General features: G+C 38.4%; 1 protein-coding gene across 2 annotated transcripts in view; it reads left to right on the top strand.

The window, feature by feature from the left end:
• Positions 1-19644, top strand: part of gabrg3 (gamma-aminobutyric acid type A receptor subunit gamma3) — an 89511-nt gene that overhangs the window by 20348 nt on the left and 49519 nt on the right. For both annotated transcript variants that reach the window (XM_085150239.1, XM_085150238.1), the window contains exon 3: positions 2847-2914. In XM_085150239.1, coding sequence (XP_085006365.1) covers positions 2847-2914 — 68 coding nt within the window. The remainder of the gene's footprint in view (positions 1-2846; positions 2915-19644) is intronic.

Genomic DNA, 19644 nt, shown 5'->3' with positions numbered 1-19644 from the left:
ATTATCATCTGACAGCTTCCACACACTTCACCTGTAGGAGTGTGTGGAAGTATTTGCAGTCTGACCTATGTGGTGGTGGTGTTAAAAAAAAAGTTATGATGAGAGGTTTTGGACAAATATTCCAGATATTTTTACATTTTACCTCAGATCAATTTAGTTTGCTCACCAGGTGTTGTGCCATTATGAATATAGTGGTCTTGAAAAGCTGCCTCAGCGGGAGCTCTCCAGAAATGTTCTCTCATGTGCCATCTGTTAGCATGTGAAGCGAATGCTGGAAGGGAGACTGGCAGGTGGAAAAATTCTCGCTGTGCATTTAATTGGCTGAGACATGAAGACTCTAAAAACAGGTAATGTAAAATGATGGAAGAGCTCTTTGCTATGCAAATGTGAACACTCGTGGCAGCAGTGTGTCACAGCTGTCACTTAGCTGTTAAAGCTTGAGGTTTAAATGACACTTTTACACCTGTCCATGAAATGACCGAGAGCAGCAGAGGCGGGGAAAGCCAGGGGTGTCCCTCCATGAATAAGGCAGGCTGGTGTAAATTAATTAAAGAAAAGAAGAAAGGAAGTCCTTTAAGTTGTTGTGTTTGGAATGTGTGTATCGATGTATATTGATGCTGGTTGTAAAAAAAATGAAGACTGAGGCAACTTCCTGGTGTGAAAATTGTCGGCTCAGTGTGTTACAGCTATAATTACCAGATTGTACAGATGCAGCCAATCTCCTCTTATTTGAAAGCCTAGCATGTATTTAGTAAGTTATCAGTTGCTGTATACATATCACTTAATACGAGCCCTTCTAGGTGGCTTGGTGGATCCATAGAGCAATTAAACATTAGACTGAATGTAAATTTTGGAAAACAAGATGCAAAAACAAACACCACCCACTGAACACTGGATGTGGGATAGACGTGCATTGGGTTCATCAGTCCATGACCAATTCTGGACATCTATACAATGTCCAAATAGGTCCACAAATTGGACGTCCAAGCATGACCCAACTTGGAGGTCAATATGGTGTTCAACATTTGAACTTTGGACTGGGTAGTTTTTTGTGGTTTATTTATTTAAATTAATCAACTTATTTGTTTTTAACCAGGTCAAACTGTAATTTATTAAAATGTGTTGAAATAAGTTTAAAAGAACATTTGCATTATATATGGTTCATTTTTTTTTTTTTTTACAATTATCCTGTTTTATTGTGAAGAATGAATGAAGATTGTGGTTGTGATCAGTAGTGAGAGAAGTTGCGACAAAAAGTATGAGAGTTAGTCCAGTTCATACACAAACACTTGCACAATCTGCTAGACAGCCTTTGTCGATATGTCCATTTTGCAAACTTCCTGTGAGAAGCGGGGACATTTCTGCTCCAAATTCACCGTGCAGCTGCTCACTTTTGTTTTAGCATCAAGAGCCCGCACCAAAAATCCACTGATTATGGACCATCACACTGCATTCCTTTACATATAACTGTTTCCCATGTATCCAGGGGGTGGGGAACAGGTCCTCCACCCTCTGGAAACTTGGGACTAAAGAGCCCCCAGAAGCAGTATAAAAGTGGCATCTAAAATTAGCCTAAGTTTGACATTAAAATAATTTCTGTCATTAATCCAACATCTCTTTGCACAGTGGGCGGACTTTTTAAGCTTTGTTTACATATAGTGTATACTCTTTGCAGGCCACAGTCACTGACATGGTGTGGTTACATAGATAACCCTCATCATGTGTCATATTAATCATATTATATAATATTATATTAATGGTTTCCTTAAGTTGAGAAACATTTTATGTTACCTGTGAATTAAGGTCACCACAATCACTGCCAAGTCTTTTAAGCCTATTTTCCATTAGTACCTACTATTTTTTGAAGCCATTTTTCCCATTGCCGGGTTTCAAAAATGGCGGTTTTGATTTTCATGAAGGAGACACTCTCATGACTCATTAAGTGATGCTACTGACCAGCCAATCGGTGGCATGCAGTCTGACAATGCCACATTTTAGTACCTGTTTGGATCGCTTGGAACTAAAAAAGTACCTGGCACCAGGTATTATGACCTAATGGAAAAACCTGAAAACTGTGGTGAACCGTGTCGAGTCAATCCAAGTAGGTCACTGGTATATAAACAGCAACCAACTGTGTGCAGGATTATTGTGAAGGTAAAACCTGTGTGACGTGTCTCCTCAAGTCTGAGGTTAAATAATTATATTATGCTGTGATTGGATTAGTAGCTTACAAACTAACCGTTTTGCTCTGTTAGCTTCTTGCTACCTGTGCGGATTTCTCCTGCTGATGACCTCATGTCAGATTTTGGCATTTTTAATTTGTTTTATCATTTACTACCTTCAGATGATATAAAAACATCAGTCCACATCCACTGGTCCAGTCAGAGATGGAGGCTCAAATGGTTTATCACTTAATTGCATTTAGCTGGTGTCTCAGGTGTAATTCAGCTCACGATTAGCTGGCGAGGGTGAAAACCTGCAGGGAAAAGTGGGACCAAGACCCAGCGGACTACTTCTGATTTTCCTCTGATATTCTACATGGAGTTGTCATTAGTGATGTCTTTGTCTGAAATTAAAGTGTAATTCTGCACTGCACTGTGGTGCAGTGTGTGGCCCGTTGGTGAAAACGCAGCATAATTGCTGCATTAAAGATTTTTAACAACCAAAACTTCAAGAGGGTTGCATCTCTCAGCAGCTGCTCATTCTTTAAATAATTCTGAACAGTAAATTTTCATTAATGCATCTTCGCTCTGCTTCTCTTTGATTTACAAAGAGGCAGGTATGGTTTTTAAATGTCTCAATCAGCACTGATTTTCTTTCCCCTTTTTCTTCCGTTTCCCCTGCAGTTAAACCAACTGTCATTGACGTTGATATATACGTGAACAGTATTGGGCCAGTTTCTTCAATAAATATGGTAAGTCAGACCTTTCTCCATCAATCTACATGAAATTATATGTACATGTGGGTTTATGAGGAATACACAGTGCACAGGTTGAAAGGTGAGAGTGTCTCAGCAGCAGCAGCCGATTCAGACTTTTGGATGTCAGCGACTGAACTAATTCAGAACAGTTTACCTCCTAACACAAATATGTTTACCTGTTTTTGGTACTTACGATTTATAAGATAATTTCACTGGAACAGCTTATACAACATGGCCAAAATTCATTATGAATTTTGAATGATATTAATATTTATCTCTGAGAGTTTGTGTTTTTTTCTCCTAATGGATCTGTCGGGCATAATAGAGAGTGGATATTCCTAATATGCTCATCTCGGGGCATGGCAGTGCTGCCAGTACATAAGCTCCAGTCACCTGCTGGTTTGCAGGAGACAGCCAATCAGATAAAAGCTGCCTTAAAGGGAGACAGCTTGTTTCAGACACTGAGTCCCTGATAAAGTAAATGAAGATTATTTTGAGCTGTGGATCATACAAAGCTGTATTATCTTTAATCTTAAAGCATCACCACATCATTTATCTGTCAAATCGGTTTCCATAACTTATTATTTAGCAGTTACTTACTTAACAGTTATTTACTAACTGTTATCTTTTCAAGCAGCAACATATGAATATATGTAACTTTCCACTTTGATGTTTTTAATGTACAAACGTATCTAATCAGTATATAATAGTATTTTAGCATTTAGTGCAGTATTTAGCACTTGTTTCCCCTCTTTGCGAGATCTCGCAAAAGTTTTGTGAGATCTCGCAAAACTAACTCGGGATCTCGCAAAACTTTTGCGAGATCTCACAAAAGTTGAATTCCAACAATGGCGGCAGCTACTTAGTTGTATTATTACTCTTTCTGCGTCACAAAATACACTTTTAAGATATTTTGAGGCGTGAATGTAGTTGTGTAAACGTCAGATACCTGCTCGGTTTACAAGACATCACATATTTGCAAAAGTGCTCCGACGTTTTCGGAGATCTGACATCCACTAGCTCGAAGCTAACGGGAGGTCGAGACCTACTACAGCCGGGAGGAACACCGCTTTCCCGGCACATCGTGCCTCGACCTCCCAGTCGGCTTCGAGCTGGCGGCCTCCGAAGAATGCGGCCAAAACTTTTGCGAGATCTCGCAAAAGTCCGTCGTAATTTTTTTTCCTCCCATGTCCCCTGCGGGGCTCTTTATTTGGAGGCTCACCTCTTCGCCATATTTCCTCCCCTTTTGGTGTTTCAGCAGTCTGCTGCTCTCCAGTCCTGATTGTAAAAGGAGTGCAGTCAGCACGTGCCAATCAATAAATCCATCCAAATCTCTCATTTTTGATAACATGATATGATTAACACATAATCTATCAATTTCTTTATACACTGATTCAGCCAATTGCTTGAACACATTGGCATATATGAGATTGCAGAAAAGCAAATTATCGATCTTCCTTTTGCTGCCTAAGCAGTCATCAAAGTTTGCTATTTGATGCCAACACTACGGGTTGCCAGCTATAGGCTAATATTTAATACAGCAAAAGATGTCAATCAATCAGCATTTTATTGATTTTTAATCCTGCTTCACAACCACATCACTTCCTTTTTTTTTTTTTTTTTTGGAAAATATTTTTATTGAAAAAAGAAAACAACAGTACTTGCTGTTACCGAAATACAATTAACCTTTCTTCATTTTCCTTAGTAAATATACGTGGAATCAAGTGATCACTTCCTTTTTTATTAACTTTTCCCCTTTTAATGTTGTATTAAGTGCTTTAACAATCAGTCTCCTTTTTATGCATTTACATGAGCTTTGTCTATCTCTGACTTATTTCACACAAACTACTCTTTGCACTCTTGTTAAATCTAAATAAATATTGATTTATTTCATTAATAAAGAAGGGACAAGGAATATAACCCAGTAGATAAATATGGTCTTCTTTTCGAGCACGGTTAGTTCCGTTACACCTTAGATGAGCCTGGGGACATTTTGTGCCACTCCATTTTCTTTTTTTATTTTCATGCTGTTTTGGCTGTGCTGAATAAATATAGCTCATTTTTTCCAGGTGATTTGTTTTATTTTGTTTTATTTTTTCATTTTGGAATTGTTACCTCAGTTCCTTAAATTAGCTTAAAATGGCTAAGTTGTGCAAAAAATTTTATCCTAAAGCCCAAAAATGCCCCATTGAAAATCATCAATCATGATCCCACATTTATCTTGACATTAACTAATGCGTTCCTTTATGTTAGGATTTTAATTTGGACTACTTGCCTTCAATTTTTAATTTTTATATTTTCCACCTTTTACCGTTCAAAGCATGCACATTTCACACTTTTTCTATTTTCTGCAAGAGTGCCTTGCTACTAAAATGTGTGTGTGTGTGTGTGAGAGTGTGAGTGAGAGAGATAGAGATGTTCACCTTCAAGTTTTTTCTCTTAGAAGGTAACGCTCGGGTTTATAAACTAATTCAATAACAGTAAATGATCAGTAACCTGTCAGAGCTTTAAAGATCTCTCAGCAGCAAGAACCAAAACAAAATTTGACAGTGTTTTGCACTGCACCCATGGTTAAAGTATGGTCAGTAGTGCAAGAGCTGTCAGTTTGGAGATTGCAAGACTTTGCAGCACACAGGAGGCTCTGGAAATGATTGTGCAAAATATTTGTGAAGGTGATGCCTCATCCTCCTCTGAGGACTGAAGCGGACATGGAGGAGGCCTCAGTGGTAGAAACAGACCATCTAGAATCCAACTCTGACTCATCTAAAGGTGAAAGTGGAGAGGAGTTGAAGCAGTGACAGGATGGACTTCTCCTTCTCCATATTTTGATCCTCCACAAAAACTACAACACTCTGCTACATGCCAGCAGGGAAAGGTTAAACCCAGGACCAACACACCATGCCACCAGCTATGCACTGCTGCTGATGGATGAAATCCTGCAGCAAATTGTGGCCATGACAAACCTGCTTGGGAAACACTCAGTGGCTTGTTGACACAGAGGAACTGCAGGTGCATTCCTATAAATACTATGTTTATGAAACTACTGTGATAGAACCATATCCAGTATTGTCTCGTCTATAGCCTAAACCAGGCCCAGATGTACTCAAAGCTAAATGCTAGTGTTAGCTTGCTTCAGTTTTCTAAAACATGCATGTGTCTTTAGTTATTCTGGGTGGTTAAACCATCTCATGTGTAACATACATGTGTAAGCTGTTCCACCCATCCATTATCAACTTTTCTGCTGGCTGTCAGTTCAACAGTCTTCACACACCCACACACAGTTTTTCCAAAGTCTAATCAGCAAAATTAGGCAAAAACACCTCTGTGGTTGCACCATGGGTGAGCCGCGGGCTTTAACCTTGTCATCACTGTTGCCACTTGAGTGACTTTGTCACAGATGATGAATGTACAGACGCTTTTAGTCACTTTATTTCACCAAAAAAAAAAAGAGGATAGAAAAAAAGATTTCACTGTAGCTGCAGACATCAGCTTTTTCCTCAAACCTGATACAGCTCTCGAGCTTTGCTGTTGGTGCAAACTGAAAGCTACTTTTTGTTACAGCGTCTGGAAGAGGAAAGTGCAGTGCTTGCACAGACCTGTGTGACCCAGAAGAAAAACAGGAAATAAATTAGATCTGCTTGTGTTCAGATACAAACCAAATCCTCCTGTCAGAGGAGAATCATTGTGACATGCTTACTTGTTCCTGTATTGATCCATTTTGTCATACTGAATGTTTCACTGTTGCTTTGATGTTCTGACTTCAGTAAATGAAAAGCAAGCCTTCAAGTTTATATTTGGGATATTTGAGACAGTGGGAGAAATATTAAGCACAGGGTCAAAATTTTGACTCTTAATTTGTGAGTATGCTTTATTAACAAAGAAATGAACAGTTTCTAAATTTTATGGTTCTTTCATTTTATTGGCGAGAGAAAGAATGCCAACCACAAATCCAGAAAAATGTATTTCATAAAACTTAAAAATTCATTTACAAATAAATATTTGATTCTGAAACAAAATATGATTTATTACCTAGTGGAGAAACTCCTGTTGGTAAGCCTTTTCTTGTAGTTGGTCACCAGGGTTGCATACATCTTGGGAGAGAATTTGGCTCACTCCCCTTTACAGAAACTCTCTAAATCATTTAAGTTTCTTGGCTTCCGATTGGCAACTGAGGTCTGGAGACTTGCTAGGCAACTCCATGATCTTAATTTACTTCTTCTTTAGCCACTCCTTTATAAATTTGGTGGTATGTTTTGTGTGATTGTGATGATGGCAAATCTATCCACAACCGATTTTCAATCTTCTGGCTGAGTGAAGGAGGTTCTCGTCCAAGATTTTCCAGTAGATGGCCCTGTCCATTGGTCCCCCCAATGGAGTGAAGACGCCCCGTTTCCTTATCAAACACAACAGCCCCAAACCTAATGTTTCCATTTCCTCCAAACACAGTGGGTCAAGTTGACGCCAAACAGCTTGAATTTCATTTTCTTTTGCACTGCAGCATTTCACTCAATTACAGCATACTTTGTTACCAGCGATGTTCTTGGTGACTGCAGTCTCAACTGCTGTGTAGTGTTGGGCTGATCAACTGCCTTTTATCTTCACCTAATGAGGCAAGATCTTTGACGGAGTTGCAGACCGAGGGTAACTGATGGTTACGTTATTTGGAAATAGGAGAAATATAAAATGACCAACAGCTATCACCTTCTTGTCAATCTTCTTGCAGATGGTCTTGTAGCCCATGTGCAGGTCTGCAATCTTGTTCCTGACGTGAGGCAGTCTTTAGTCTGGTTCCAGGTGGTGGAGAAGTTTGAATGGAAGAAATTGATTCTATGGACAGGTGTTGAACATTCAGATAATGAAATGATCAGGAGCATCTATAATTAATTGACTGATTGAGAGCCAGAATTCTGACTGGGTTGTTGGAGATCAAATACTTTCTCTCAACTCAATGACATGCAAAAGTTGCATAAAATTTCTCAATTTTTATTTTTGGATCTTTGGATTCTTTGTAAGTGAGCAAATGCACAAATTTAGCAAAGGATCAAATAAGTATTTAATTTCTAAATATCTAATTTGTCCTTGAATGAGCTTTACTGCTTATAAAGTGCTCTATAGGCTGTAAAGCACCGTCTCTGCTGTGCAACCAGCTTACAGTATTGTAAATCGTATAGTCACAGAGCAGTTCATGTGGTCACATCAGTTGTCATACTTGTATTGGTTCTAATTACAATGCAACGTTTATTTCAGGGTGCCATGACTTCTCCAAGAGACAGGTGGTGATTAATTCCTTTCTGAAGAAACTCAGCAGACCGTTTTCACATGTCGAAGTGCAGTCAAAGACTTTTCTGCACACCTGTGGTGACATTTTTAACAATGGCCCGATTAGTGTTCATTTGTTCCCTTATACATTATGCCTAGTCCTGTGACGAAAAGCTGGCAGTGCCTATGTAGAACTCGTGAAGTCGAAGTACTGCCGGAGACTAAATAAAACCCTTCATTCTGAATCTCAAACATTCATACCGAGTGGCTAACGTTCTTCCATTCAAGCATAGTTTGTGTATATCTGTATCTGCGTTCAGAGGTTTGCCAACCAAAGTCACTCCTGTCAAAGCAAGCAGCACAATTTTATTTCTTCACGCATGAATCCAGCAAGCAAAGATTAAAAGACATTGTCCAAGTTGTATAGGTTTGAACTTTATTATTATTTTTCCAGTTAACGCTTATTTTTATTCTTAAAATTAAGTCTATGAGAAATTAGTCAACCAGAATTTTCAATTTGGTCAATTTGAAAAACTGTCATTAAAGATTATTTATCTTACAACAATCCCTAAATTTGATCAATGTATTTCTATTTTGGAAAGACTTTATGCTTAATGCTAATTGGCATAAATGCTAAGATATCAGGTATTGTCATCATCTTGAACATAATGAGTTAACACTGAATACAGGTGAAATGTGAGGCATTATTTTCACACTAAAGTTTTATCTGAGAACAGATAAAAAACAGTCACATTAACTTTCATCTTTACAGAAAACACTTAAATGTTTGTCTAACATTGATTAATAGTGTGGTTACTAAAAGCTTGTTCATGTTGCTGGTAAAAACAGCTTTTTGTAGGCTGTTCATTGAAACTGCTGAGGAAATAGTATACCTGATAAATTGCCTGTCTTCTAAACCTGTCAGAAGGAAGCGAGTCCTCAAAAGACAATATATTACATGTCAAGTCCCAGCTGCTATGAAAAAGTGAGGACAGGACAAGGACTTCTACATGTAAGATTTAATTACAGTACCAAAAGTTCACCCTGTCTTGCAAACACAATGAAGTTCCACTTTGAACAACTTCATTTAAAAAGTGACTTGTAATAACTAAAGAACAGACTCTTCAAACATGCACGACTGTCAGGAGATAAGGACTAAAAATTCCACGTCCACTTTAAAGATAGAGTATTCAGATTTGACCCAAATCTGAAGAGAAATGAAAAGTTATTACATTTTTATTATCATTATTCATTTTTTGTATGTATTCCGGCTATTATTAAAAGCTGAATGTAATGGTTAAACAAAGGTGCTGGAAATGAGTTTATATATATTCACTCCTGTGAAAAAGTATTGCCTGCTTCCTAATTCTAAATTGTGTTTGTTTGTTTTTTTGCATATTTATCAAATTAAATGTTTCAGATTAAACAAATTTTGATATTAGACAAAGAAAACAAATATTAATACAAAATGTAGTTTTTAAATCATTTAATTAATTAGGGGGAAAACTGTGTGGAAAAATAATTGCTCACTCTTGTTAAATCATGAATTAACTGTGATTCACCCAGACCTGATTACTGCCTGACCTGTCGAATCAAAAAAAAATCACTTAAACAGAGGTTGCCTGACAAAGTGAAGTAGGCCAAAAGATCTCAAAAAGCAACATGTCGCCCCACAATCTAAAGAAACTGAATAACAGATCTTTGGAAAATCTTCTGTGACCTGATGAGAAGAAAGCTGAAGTTTCTGGAAGGTTTGAGTCCCGTCATATCATACAAGTAATGGCAGCAGTAAAAAGAACATCAGAATTCCCCTCTCTACCAGAAAATAGTGAAGGAAAAGGTCCTAAAAAGAAAAGCAAAACAAAAAACAAATGAAGGTTGTGCAGTAGCCTGGACTTAAATCAGACTGAGAAACTTTGGCATGACCTTAAACAGGCTGTTCTGTCAGTGTTTTCAGTTTGGATGTGCTGCCCTCACGACACGTGACCATGTGAAGCTAAACAGCCAGCGAACAAAATAGACGAGATCTCCACACAAGGCTTGCTTTTCTTGATTTTACTGAAGATCTTTTTAAGCCTTTCCTCTCTCAAGGCTTCTCTTTGCTATTTCTTATTTTTAACTGAAACATACAGAAAGTGAAAATAAATTGCTAGCTTATACACATCTTAATGAGAAACTTAATGATTAGCCTAGCTTAACACGTGCATTACATTAGCATCACAGTTCACTCCAGGTAAACACATAAAGGTTCTTTCTGAACACATTAATACTCACAAAGACGAAAGTTTTCCAAGGTACAAGCGTGTAGGGCACTATTAGCGTGTACATGAACTTATTCACTGTTTTAATACTTCCAAAGCGCTTTTCACAACATCAATGGAGAAAATATGTCAAAGATAGGTTAATAATCAGAGCGCTCCCTCGCTCCCATTCCCGCACGTACAATACAAAGATCGCTTGCGTTTAAGACGTCTCACTCGTGGGTTCGAGCAAATTTCGAACCCACACATTTTAACTGTTTTTAGCATGAATCACATAATATTTCTTAACTTTGAACTTATTTATCACCTTGCTTACGTAACTTAATCAAACCATGCACTAACTACTGACTTTTGACCAAAAGACATAACATTGGACTTTTGTCAGTATTTAGTTTACATGCATGTTTCCTGTTTTGTTGTATTAGCCTTTTGTCTGTGCGCATTACACCAAGTTCTACTTCCATTGTATCATTAGTTCGATTTAGTTCAGCTGTGTTTTTACCCGTTTCTAATCATTCTCATCATCCAGTGTATTTAAGCCCTCGGTTTCTCTCAGTTCCTTGTCCCATCATAGTTAGTTCCGCGTGTGTTTCCAGTCCAGTCCAGTCCAGTCATTCAGTTTAGTGCAATCTGTCATGTTCTGTTCATTCTGTCTTCATAATAGACACCGTCCACATCCTCAATCAGCCTGCGAATCCCGCATTTGGGTCCCCTCTTCCCTCTCTCCACACACCGACGCGACATGGTCATGCTAAAAAACCCTCCAGTGTAGCTGAATTAAAACAATTCTGCAAAGGCAAAATTCCTGCATGTGAAAGACTCGTTGCTAGAATTCACAAATACTTGATTGCAGTTCTTGCTGCCAAGGGTTGCACAACACGTGCATGTTTCTTTTTTTTCACAGAGGAGGCGACATTTTGTATTCACTCGGGTTATCTTTGTCTAATATTGAAATCTGTTTAATGAGAAATTAAAGGGATGGTTAATGCTTTTCAGAGTACTGTATTATATTATATATGCATATACACTAAAGAAAGTTTTTTTTTTATTAAAAGGTGATCATATTATTTCTGAAAAGAAAACAAGTGACTGTCGTGTCTTCTTTACCTCACTGTGCTGTATTAAGATATAATGAGCTCCTAACTGCTCTCCTGAGCCTGGTGGGTGGAAATCACCAAGCGGCGCTAATCAGTTGGCAAAAAGTAGAGTTAGAATTGCTTTTATCCCCCGATGCCCACTACAGCAAGACTCAGCCATACCTCAAACAGAAACAAACTTTTATATTTAAAAAGTACAATTTCAATAATACCTCTGTGGTTTTCTACATGATCTAAATGCTGCTGAAATGAATTAAAGACAGCATGAGGAGAAAAGCTTTTGGGGCTTAAACTTTAAGAATTGAAGGCTTAATATTACAGAAAAACCACTGGCAGCTTGTTACCAGGACTTTGTCCTATAAGCAGACTTCTTTTCCATAAGTTGTTTATTTTAAACTGTTGATTTGCTCCTCCAGTTTTTTTTTGTCCATGTAATGGTCTTTCCATTAGTGAAAACTTTGTCGGAGGTAAACTGTAAAACTGACATGGTAATTTCCATGTGTTCCTAAGTGAAAGAGTGGATCAGACTGGACTTTTCAGGGCCATGTGTTTGACGCTCCTGGATTAGAATACCATACACCAATGTGTCATACACCTGGATCTCTCAAATGTTCCTCTTGTGCTGGTTTATGGTCATAGTTTAGTGTATTTGCATGTCAGTCATATGAACTGCTGGTCTGTCCCAAAGAAATGTGCTTCTCGTGTAAGGTATTTAACCCTCTCAGGCTCAAATTAAACCTTTTGTTGCTAATGCACAACCAAGTCCTGCAGTGGTACTTCTGAGTAAAAAAAATGTGGGGTAATCAGGTTGTTAGTTTTTAACTGTTGCAAATCGGCAATGCCTGCCTTGAGAGGGTTAATGTAATAAAATCAGCATTTTATGAAGTGCATAAATCAAGATTATGAGGGGTAGGGTCTTTACAATATAAAGCGCCTTGAGGCAACTGCGGCAATTTTGTGCTCTATAAATATTTCATAGTTTATTATATAAACTTCAGTACATTGTATTTTCAGACTCATGTTAAGAACAACCCTCATCACATTAACCAGCAGCCAGAATTAGTTCAGTCAGATCATCTAAACATTATGCACTTGTAAATTCTACTTTGGGTTAGGCTTACCTTGTGATATCTTTAATTAAAGTCAAGGAAAAGTTGGGAAATTAGGTTATATTATTTATTTATATATTTTCAACACTTGACAAAAACCCTGGGGTCTGGCTGGGCAGAGGAAAAGGAACAAAAGCATGAAGTAAAACCACAACAAGAGAAAACTAACAAGTAACCAAAGACCAATAACAGTGAACATGTAGACAAATGCAGGCGAGCACAGACAACACAACACTGCACAAAAACCCCCAACAGAAAACACAGACCAGGACAGACCCCATGCCGAGTGTAAAACAATCAGGGTCATTTAGAGAAAAGGTGTTGAAAAGGAAAGCATCTAAACGGGGACCGATTTCCAGTAAGCTGTTTAATTTGAAAATAGTGACAGTGAAGCACAGCAAGAAGGAGCTAATCAGAAAAAGCTCTGAGGCATGTTTTTGTTAGCAGTGAACAATATGCTTAATCAGAGAAGACCAAATCTTTGTAATCATAAAGTAGTTGTGTTAATACAGAACTTGCTGGGAATGCAGTGTCCAAGGAAGCCTCCTGTAATCAAGGAATTCCTGCCAAACAAAAGCCAACAATGCTTTTCTCACTCTGAGAGCTTCCCACTCACAAGCTGTTTGTTATACACTGGATGACCAGAGAAACACAGTGTTTATGCCAGCTCATTTCCTGCTGCAGAAAGAAGCTGCTGGCAGAGCTCCTCCAACATCCCTGCTCGTGTGGTTTTCTTTAGCTCCTACCACAACATTAATTTGTAATGTCCCTGCAGTTTGCAGTCACTGTAACTGTTTGGCTCACACCTGCTAGAATACAAAATGACCTTGATCATTTCTCATCCATGGTGTAAAAATCAGTTTTGTAACTGATGGTTTAACAGTTACAAAGCGTCTATTTGAACAAAGAGAATGTTGCATTTCTTATTTTTACTTTGTGGCTGAAGATTTGGGAAATTAAGTCATCAGCATGAGGATCAAATTATGAGGCTCTCGGTAACACAACATAGAACAGGAATATTAATATTCTCCACGTGTGGTTCAGTCAGTATTTAATGAACTCAGAAATATCTTTTGTTTTTAGCAGTGTTCATAATTTTTATGATACCTGTGCGTACAAAGGATCCTCTTTGTGTTGCCTACTGTTAACAGAAGCAAATTTTCCTAGTAGGAAGGAAGGATTCCGTGTGTTTTTGGTTTGTTCTCTTGCAGGGCAGATTGTCTGATAAAATCTGCAAAACCTGAGGTATCAGTTTCAGTGATGCAGTTATGTGGGAGAGTCTGAGCACCTCTGGGGATGTCACAGTGTGTTGTTTTTGGGAGTTAATGTACAGCCACTGTAGCAAAAGACATAAATAATCCTTGTTTTTTTCTAATATATTTGTTCTTCACAGTTTATTTAAGTAATCTAAGAGTCAGCCACTACCTAGTAACCTTGCTTGGCAGTAGGGGTGGGCGATATACACGATATACGATAGAAACGATACAAGTTTGGCCAACGATAGAGATTTTGACTATACCGCTCTATCGCGATAGCGGATGTTGATGATGTCATCAAGCTGCGCCTGTTTTGGTCGAAAGCATCGCAGCGGCTACAACCATTATCAACTGCAAATTATGGCGGGCGACAGTCATAGCAAAGAGATGAAGCACTTTTGAAATATGGGGAAAGCCAAAAACTGCGCTTCCTCCACTTCCGTAACATTGATTCATTAATGTTGAATTCTCTCGCAGCTGTTCTATTCCCATGTTGTTGCAGTATATTAATAACTAACCTCGTATTGTGGATGAATAATCTCAGTTGTTCTCCTGACTGAAGTTTGCCCCGTATATAGCATCCTGCTATGCGATTGCATTTGTCCCTGACCACCAGAATCCCTCATGTTAACTTTTATCGAGTGGAAAAAAATTTGGCGTTCATCCTCCATCTTTACTGTGCTAATGTTATGCTAACATAGCTGCGTTGCTAGCAATCACGTAGCACAACATTATATACCAGGTAGTCCAACTTCAGTAACCCTGCAAACGCCACTGCTGTTTAGTTTTCTGTCTTCATTTATGTTGGAAGTGGTAGCAGAGCCGTACGTTTTAATTAGTTTCAAAAATCTCTCAGTCAGAACATGGTATGAAATGTTTAGGTGGAAACTAGCGAGCTAACTTCCTACTAACTTCTAACTCCGTTAAATTTAATAAATTCTGTTTTCATGGATGCATGGATGTTAAACTTAATGTTACACCTGCTAAAGCAGCAACACTGATGATTTTATTAAAGATGAAAGACTTTAGACAGTTTTTCAACTCTCAGTAATGCCATTTGATATATGGACCTGCAGCGGAGTTTAGGCCCAGACACGGCTAGTGACGTCAGACTTAACGACCGGATATTAGTTTTCATTATGCTCAATAAAATCATAGCTTTGTGCCTCATGGAGACTCATGAGTGTTTTATCATGTATATCATCATCAACTAGCGAGCTAACTTCCTGTTAACTTCTAACTCCGTTAAATTTAATAAATTCTGTTTTCATGGATGCATGGATGTTAAACTTAATGTTACACCTGCTAAAGCAGCAACACTGATGATTTTATTAAAGATAAAAGAATTTAGACCGTTCGTTTGACTGGGACCTGAAGTGGACGGAGCTTTGGACCCAGATTGACTATGTGCACGTTAGCATATGCTACTTCCGGTGCGGAAACTCCTGTGGGGAGCTTTGTTTCCGGTGTCCTATTCGCGCCTTGTTTACGGTCCAAAACAAGTTAAGCAAATGAATGAATCAAGCGGCAATTTACATTTCTATAGATGTCTTGGGCATTTACCCAATATATCTGTAAATGATGTTCATCGACTTGTCGATATTTTTCCCCCGCGCCCCAGGGCAAAAGAAAAAAGGGATTCAAATGTTATATTTCTCAGCTGTCCCTCGTTTATCGCGGGTGTTATGTTCTAAAAATAACCAGCGATAGGTGAAATCAAGTAGCCAATTTTATTTTTTGACGGTGCAAAACGTTTCGTGGACATACAGCACTGCACTTCAGAGTCACACTGCTAGCGATCGATGCAGCGATTCTGTACTGTACAGGAGAGACGTCAGGGAGGAGATCGTCTGCAGCGATCAGGACACAATGTGATGTAAAATAAGCATGCAAACTTGCACTAAAAAATCTGCGAAACAGCGAGGTGAAATGTGAACCATGTTATAGTGAGGGACCGCTGTAATTTTGAAGGTAAGTCACAACATACCCTTTGTAAATACTAATGTATAGAAACCGTTACCAGCAATCATTCATTTTTTGTGTGGCTTTTTTCACGGTTTGTTAACATGCTGTGTAGGTGTGTACTTGACTAGCTGATATGACATAACGGGGAAACATCTGGTTTGACTATTCTTCACCTGTAGTTTGAATGCTGAACATTTGCCTGTTTAAATCATAAGACCAGTCACTATACAGAAATGTGCTTCTGAATGTGGACGATGTGTCTTCTGCTGCAGTAATACAGTTCTGCTTGTGTTGAGTGATGTAAACTACTGATCAATCTAAACTCTTTAAACATCAAAATTGATCATTAGATTTTTTATGACACAGCAGTGGTGAGTGTTCCCACCTTCTGCTCTTTGTAACTTAATGCGATCTTTCCATTTTCGAGTTTTGGACATGATTTTGGAGTATATCTTCACAGTAGCGATTGACCGCAAAGTAAAGCTACCGGAAATGTACAACCCCACATCCGGTCTCAAACCAGGAAGTTAGCATTTTCTCGTGCACAGGGTCAATTACTCCGCGAAGCTCCTCACCACGGCAGCCGTAATGCTCTGACAATCCATCAAAACATTTTTTAACAGATTTCTGCTCGCCAAAATCAGTTCAAGGTCAGTAAGCACAACCAGAATTCATACATAAGGCACACTCTCGATTTTTGAGAAAATTAAAGGATTTTAAGTGTGCCTTATAGTGTGGAAAATACATTATACAGAAGAAAAGAATATATCGCGATATATATCGTTACCGCACGTGCTTCAAATTATATCGCGATACGGGTTTTAGGCCATATCGCCCAGCCCTACTTGGCAGGTATTTTCATCTTCTGTTAGAGTTTTTCCAGGTCTCGTTCTGGCCCAGTGATGTGACTCTCTGTCCTTGACATTACTGTATTTCAGAAAGTGTCTTCCATCCATACTTTTAGTTTTTTTTTTCTCCCCTGAAAGAAACTTCAACTAACAGCACAAGAATCAAGGTTTGAGAAAACCTTTTATTGGCATATATTCAATTTCTTTAATGACCCTGAAGCCATTCGGACACACAGCATTGCTAACTTCATCAGTCTGCTACTCAGTATTTTGTTAATATTCCTCATTCCGCTTTAACAGCTTTAGTAAAATATTCTTTTAGCACTCACAGTCATAATGTCTAACATGCATTCAAATTTGTGCAATGATATAAGTTGTCTATAAAATGCTGCTGCTCTCTCTCTCTCTCTCTCTATGGCCACATAACTTCATCTGATTGGCCATAAACAGAAGGTCTGAACAGATCAGACATCTTCACACAGATTCGGGAGTAGAAAAAACAGTTGAGCTGTCTGCAACCTGAGCTTTAGTCTCTTAGGAAGTATTTGTTCATACAGTGACCTCACCATTGATCATTTGTGTGGTGTCAACAACTACCTTATTTAAAAGGAAGTAACAAAAATACTGGCAGCCACCATTGCTACTCAACAGAAAAGGTGAAAAAAAGCAGAACTGGTCCACCTTTTTCTCTTTTCTCTGCAGTCCAAGTTTCAGGGACGAGTCACATGTTGGCAGGTTGTAGTTTCATGCAGGAATACCAAAGGAATGCACGCGCTGTGATGCGGTCTCAGAATTATCAGCTGTAGCTGGGCAGTTGATGAAATTAAAAATCTTAATTCATTACCAGTGTCACCTGTATCTGATAAGTTCTCTGCTAACTGGATATGCTGGCCATTATTATCAGTAATGTTCAGAGGACTTAAGGCTGTTGAGTGTTAGCAGAAGGTTTGAAATATATGGTTTTTTTAATCGGCTGAAGCAGACTAAAAGACAGAAACACCAGATAGCTTTTTTGTGGGCTGATAAAGTTAACTCAACTCTGACACATGAATGATAACCAAAATAAACCACAACAACCATTGTTTGCGTGGTTTAGCGATCCATGCTAACACCATCCTCAGTCCATTTACGTTCAGCAGACTCTTTCAGTTGGAGGGAAAAAAAAACTGAGTGAGGCAGAAACAGGTTTACATACCACGTCAATGTGTTGAGGTTGACCCAAATGCAGATGAAGACGAACTCGTGATGTTTACTGAAAACCTGATAAACAAAAGTCACATGAGAAACTACACTTCAAGTTAAAATGATGACAGACTGTATCTGTGCACTTTGAGCACTAGGCCCTACCACATGGATGATAAAGTTTGCCTCCTTCTTACATGTAACCTTTTGCTGCCTTTAATAAGTACAAGAAGAAAACCCTTAGCCGGGAAGGAGAGTGCCTAGATGACTCAAAGCAAAGGACAGATACAGTATGTACTTTGTGCCTTTTTCTGCATAATCATTAAGTGCCAGCTTCACACTGCAGGGCTGAAGCTGTACACTTTGCCCTAGTTTATCGTTCTTGGTGCAGTGACCCGCACTGAACTTACGAATTGGAAATTAACAATACAACTCTAAAAGGCTACAGATTTTAGCAGGACAATGTTTAGTCAGGCAGGTAATTGCTAGGTAGTTGAAAACAAGGATGTGGCAAGAATGAAAGATACAGCTATTTGTGATTTTCAGAAGAAATACTTGTTCTGAAAGTGCTTCAATTCAGTTCATATGAAGTAAAATATAGACTGTATAATCCTTGAAGAAGAAGAAAGTTGGGCACCAATAGTGCAACCACAATCTTTGGAATAAAGTCGATGAATACCCAAGGGTGAAAATGCAGTTTGCTCTCATTTTTCTTTTATTCTATCCATTATTCTACATATTCAATTCTATATTCATATGTTGGCACATATCAGCATGGCAGCTCTACTGCTGCCTCTTAATGTCCAGTTAAAAGTCAAGTCTTGTTCACCTTTTCTGAGAAACTCCCATAATAAGGCCTGACCTCAAGCTTTTGATAATATTATACAAAGAAGCAAGATTTATGTATTCATCTAATGTTACCTAAGTTGCCCTATTTTATTTGAAACACGGTCTACATACACATATACATACACAGACACACTAAAGGCAAGAAAGGGAAACACCTGGGTAACAGAAAACAGCTGAAACTAATCAAGGTTAATAAGAAGTAAAAGTTAAGTTAAATACAAGTAAAGTTAAATACAAGAGACCAAAACTACCAACATGAAAAAGGAACTAAACATAAAGATTGAAACTTGACTATAGGATACAAGATGACAAGAGAGAGAAGAATAAACACAAAAACACAACAAAACATCTCTAACGTGAACAAAAACACAAGGTAAAAATAACAGGGGACAAATCTTGCAGTGGTTAATGCTGTCACCTCACAACAAGGGTTCGGCTGGCTCGCTCTTTCTGTGTGGAGTTTGTATGCTCACCTCGAGTCTGGGTGGGTTCTCTATGGTATTCTGGCCTCCTCCCAAGTCCAAAGACTTGCTTGTTAGGTTAGCTGGTGATTCTAAACTGGCTGTAAATATGGCTAGTGGAGTGTGGGATGCCTGTCTGTGTTAGGCTTGTTGAAATAGCAACCTGTCCCGGTGACTGAATTATAAGTGGAAGAGGATAGATGTTGTGTCATTAAGTGACTTCATACATCAGTAGTATGATGAATATACCTCATGTGACATCCTTGCCTTTCAGCTGTCTCTTTTAAGCCATTTCAGTTAAATATTACATTTGGCACACCCATAGTATGCCACAGACAAAAATGATGAAGGGCAGAAAGTTTGGTAATGCTTCTGATCATCTTAAATCACCAAAAGAATTTATGAATATGAAATAATACTTCATAGAGTAAATCTCC

This window comes from Neolamprologus multifasciatus, chromosome 23 (assembly GCF_963576455.1).
Source record: "Neolamprologus multifasciatus chromosome 23, fNeoMul1.2, whole genome shotgun sequence".
NCBI lineage: Eukaryota > Metazoa > Chordata > Actinopteri > Cichliformes > Cichlidae > Neolamprologus > Neolamprologus multifasciatus.
The sequence above is the reverse complement of the archived record's forward strand: the minus strand, read 5'-3'. Positions and strand labels throughout refer to the sequence as shown.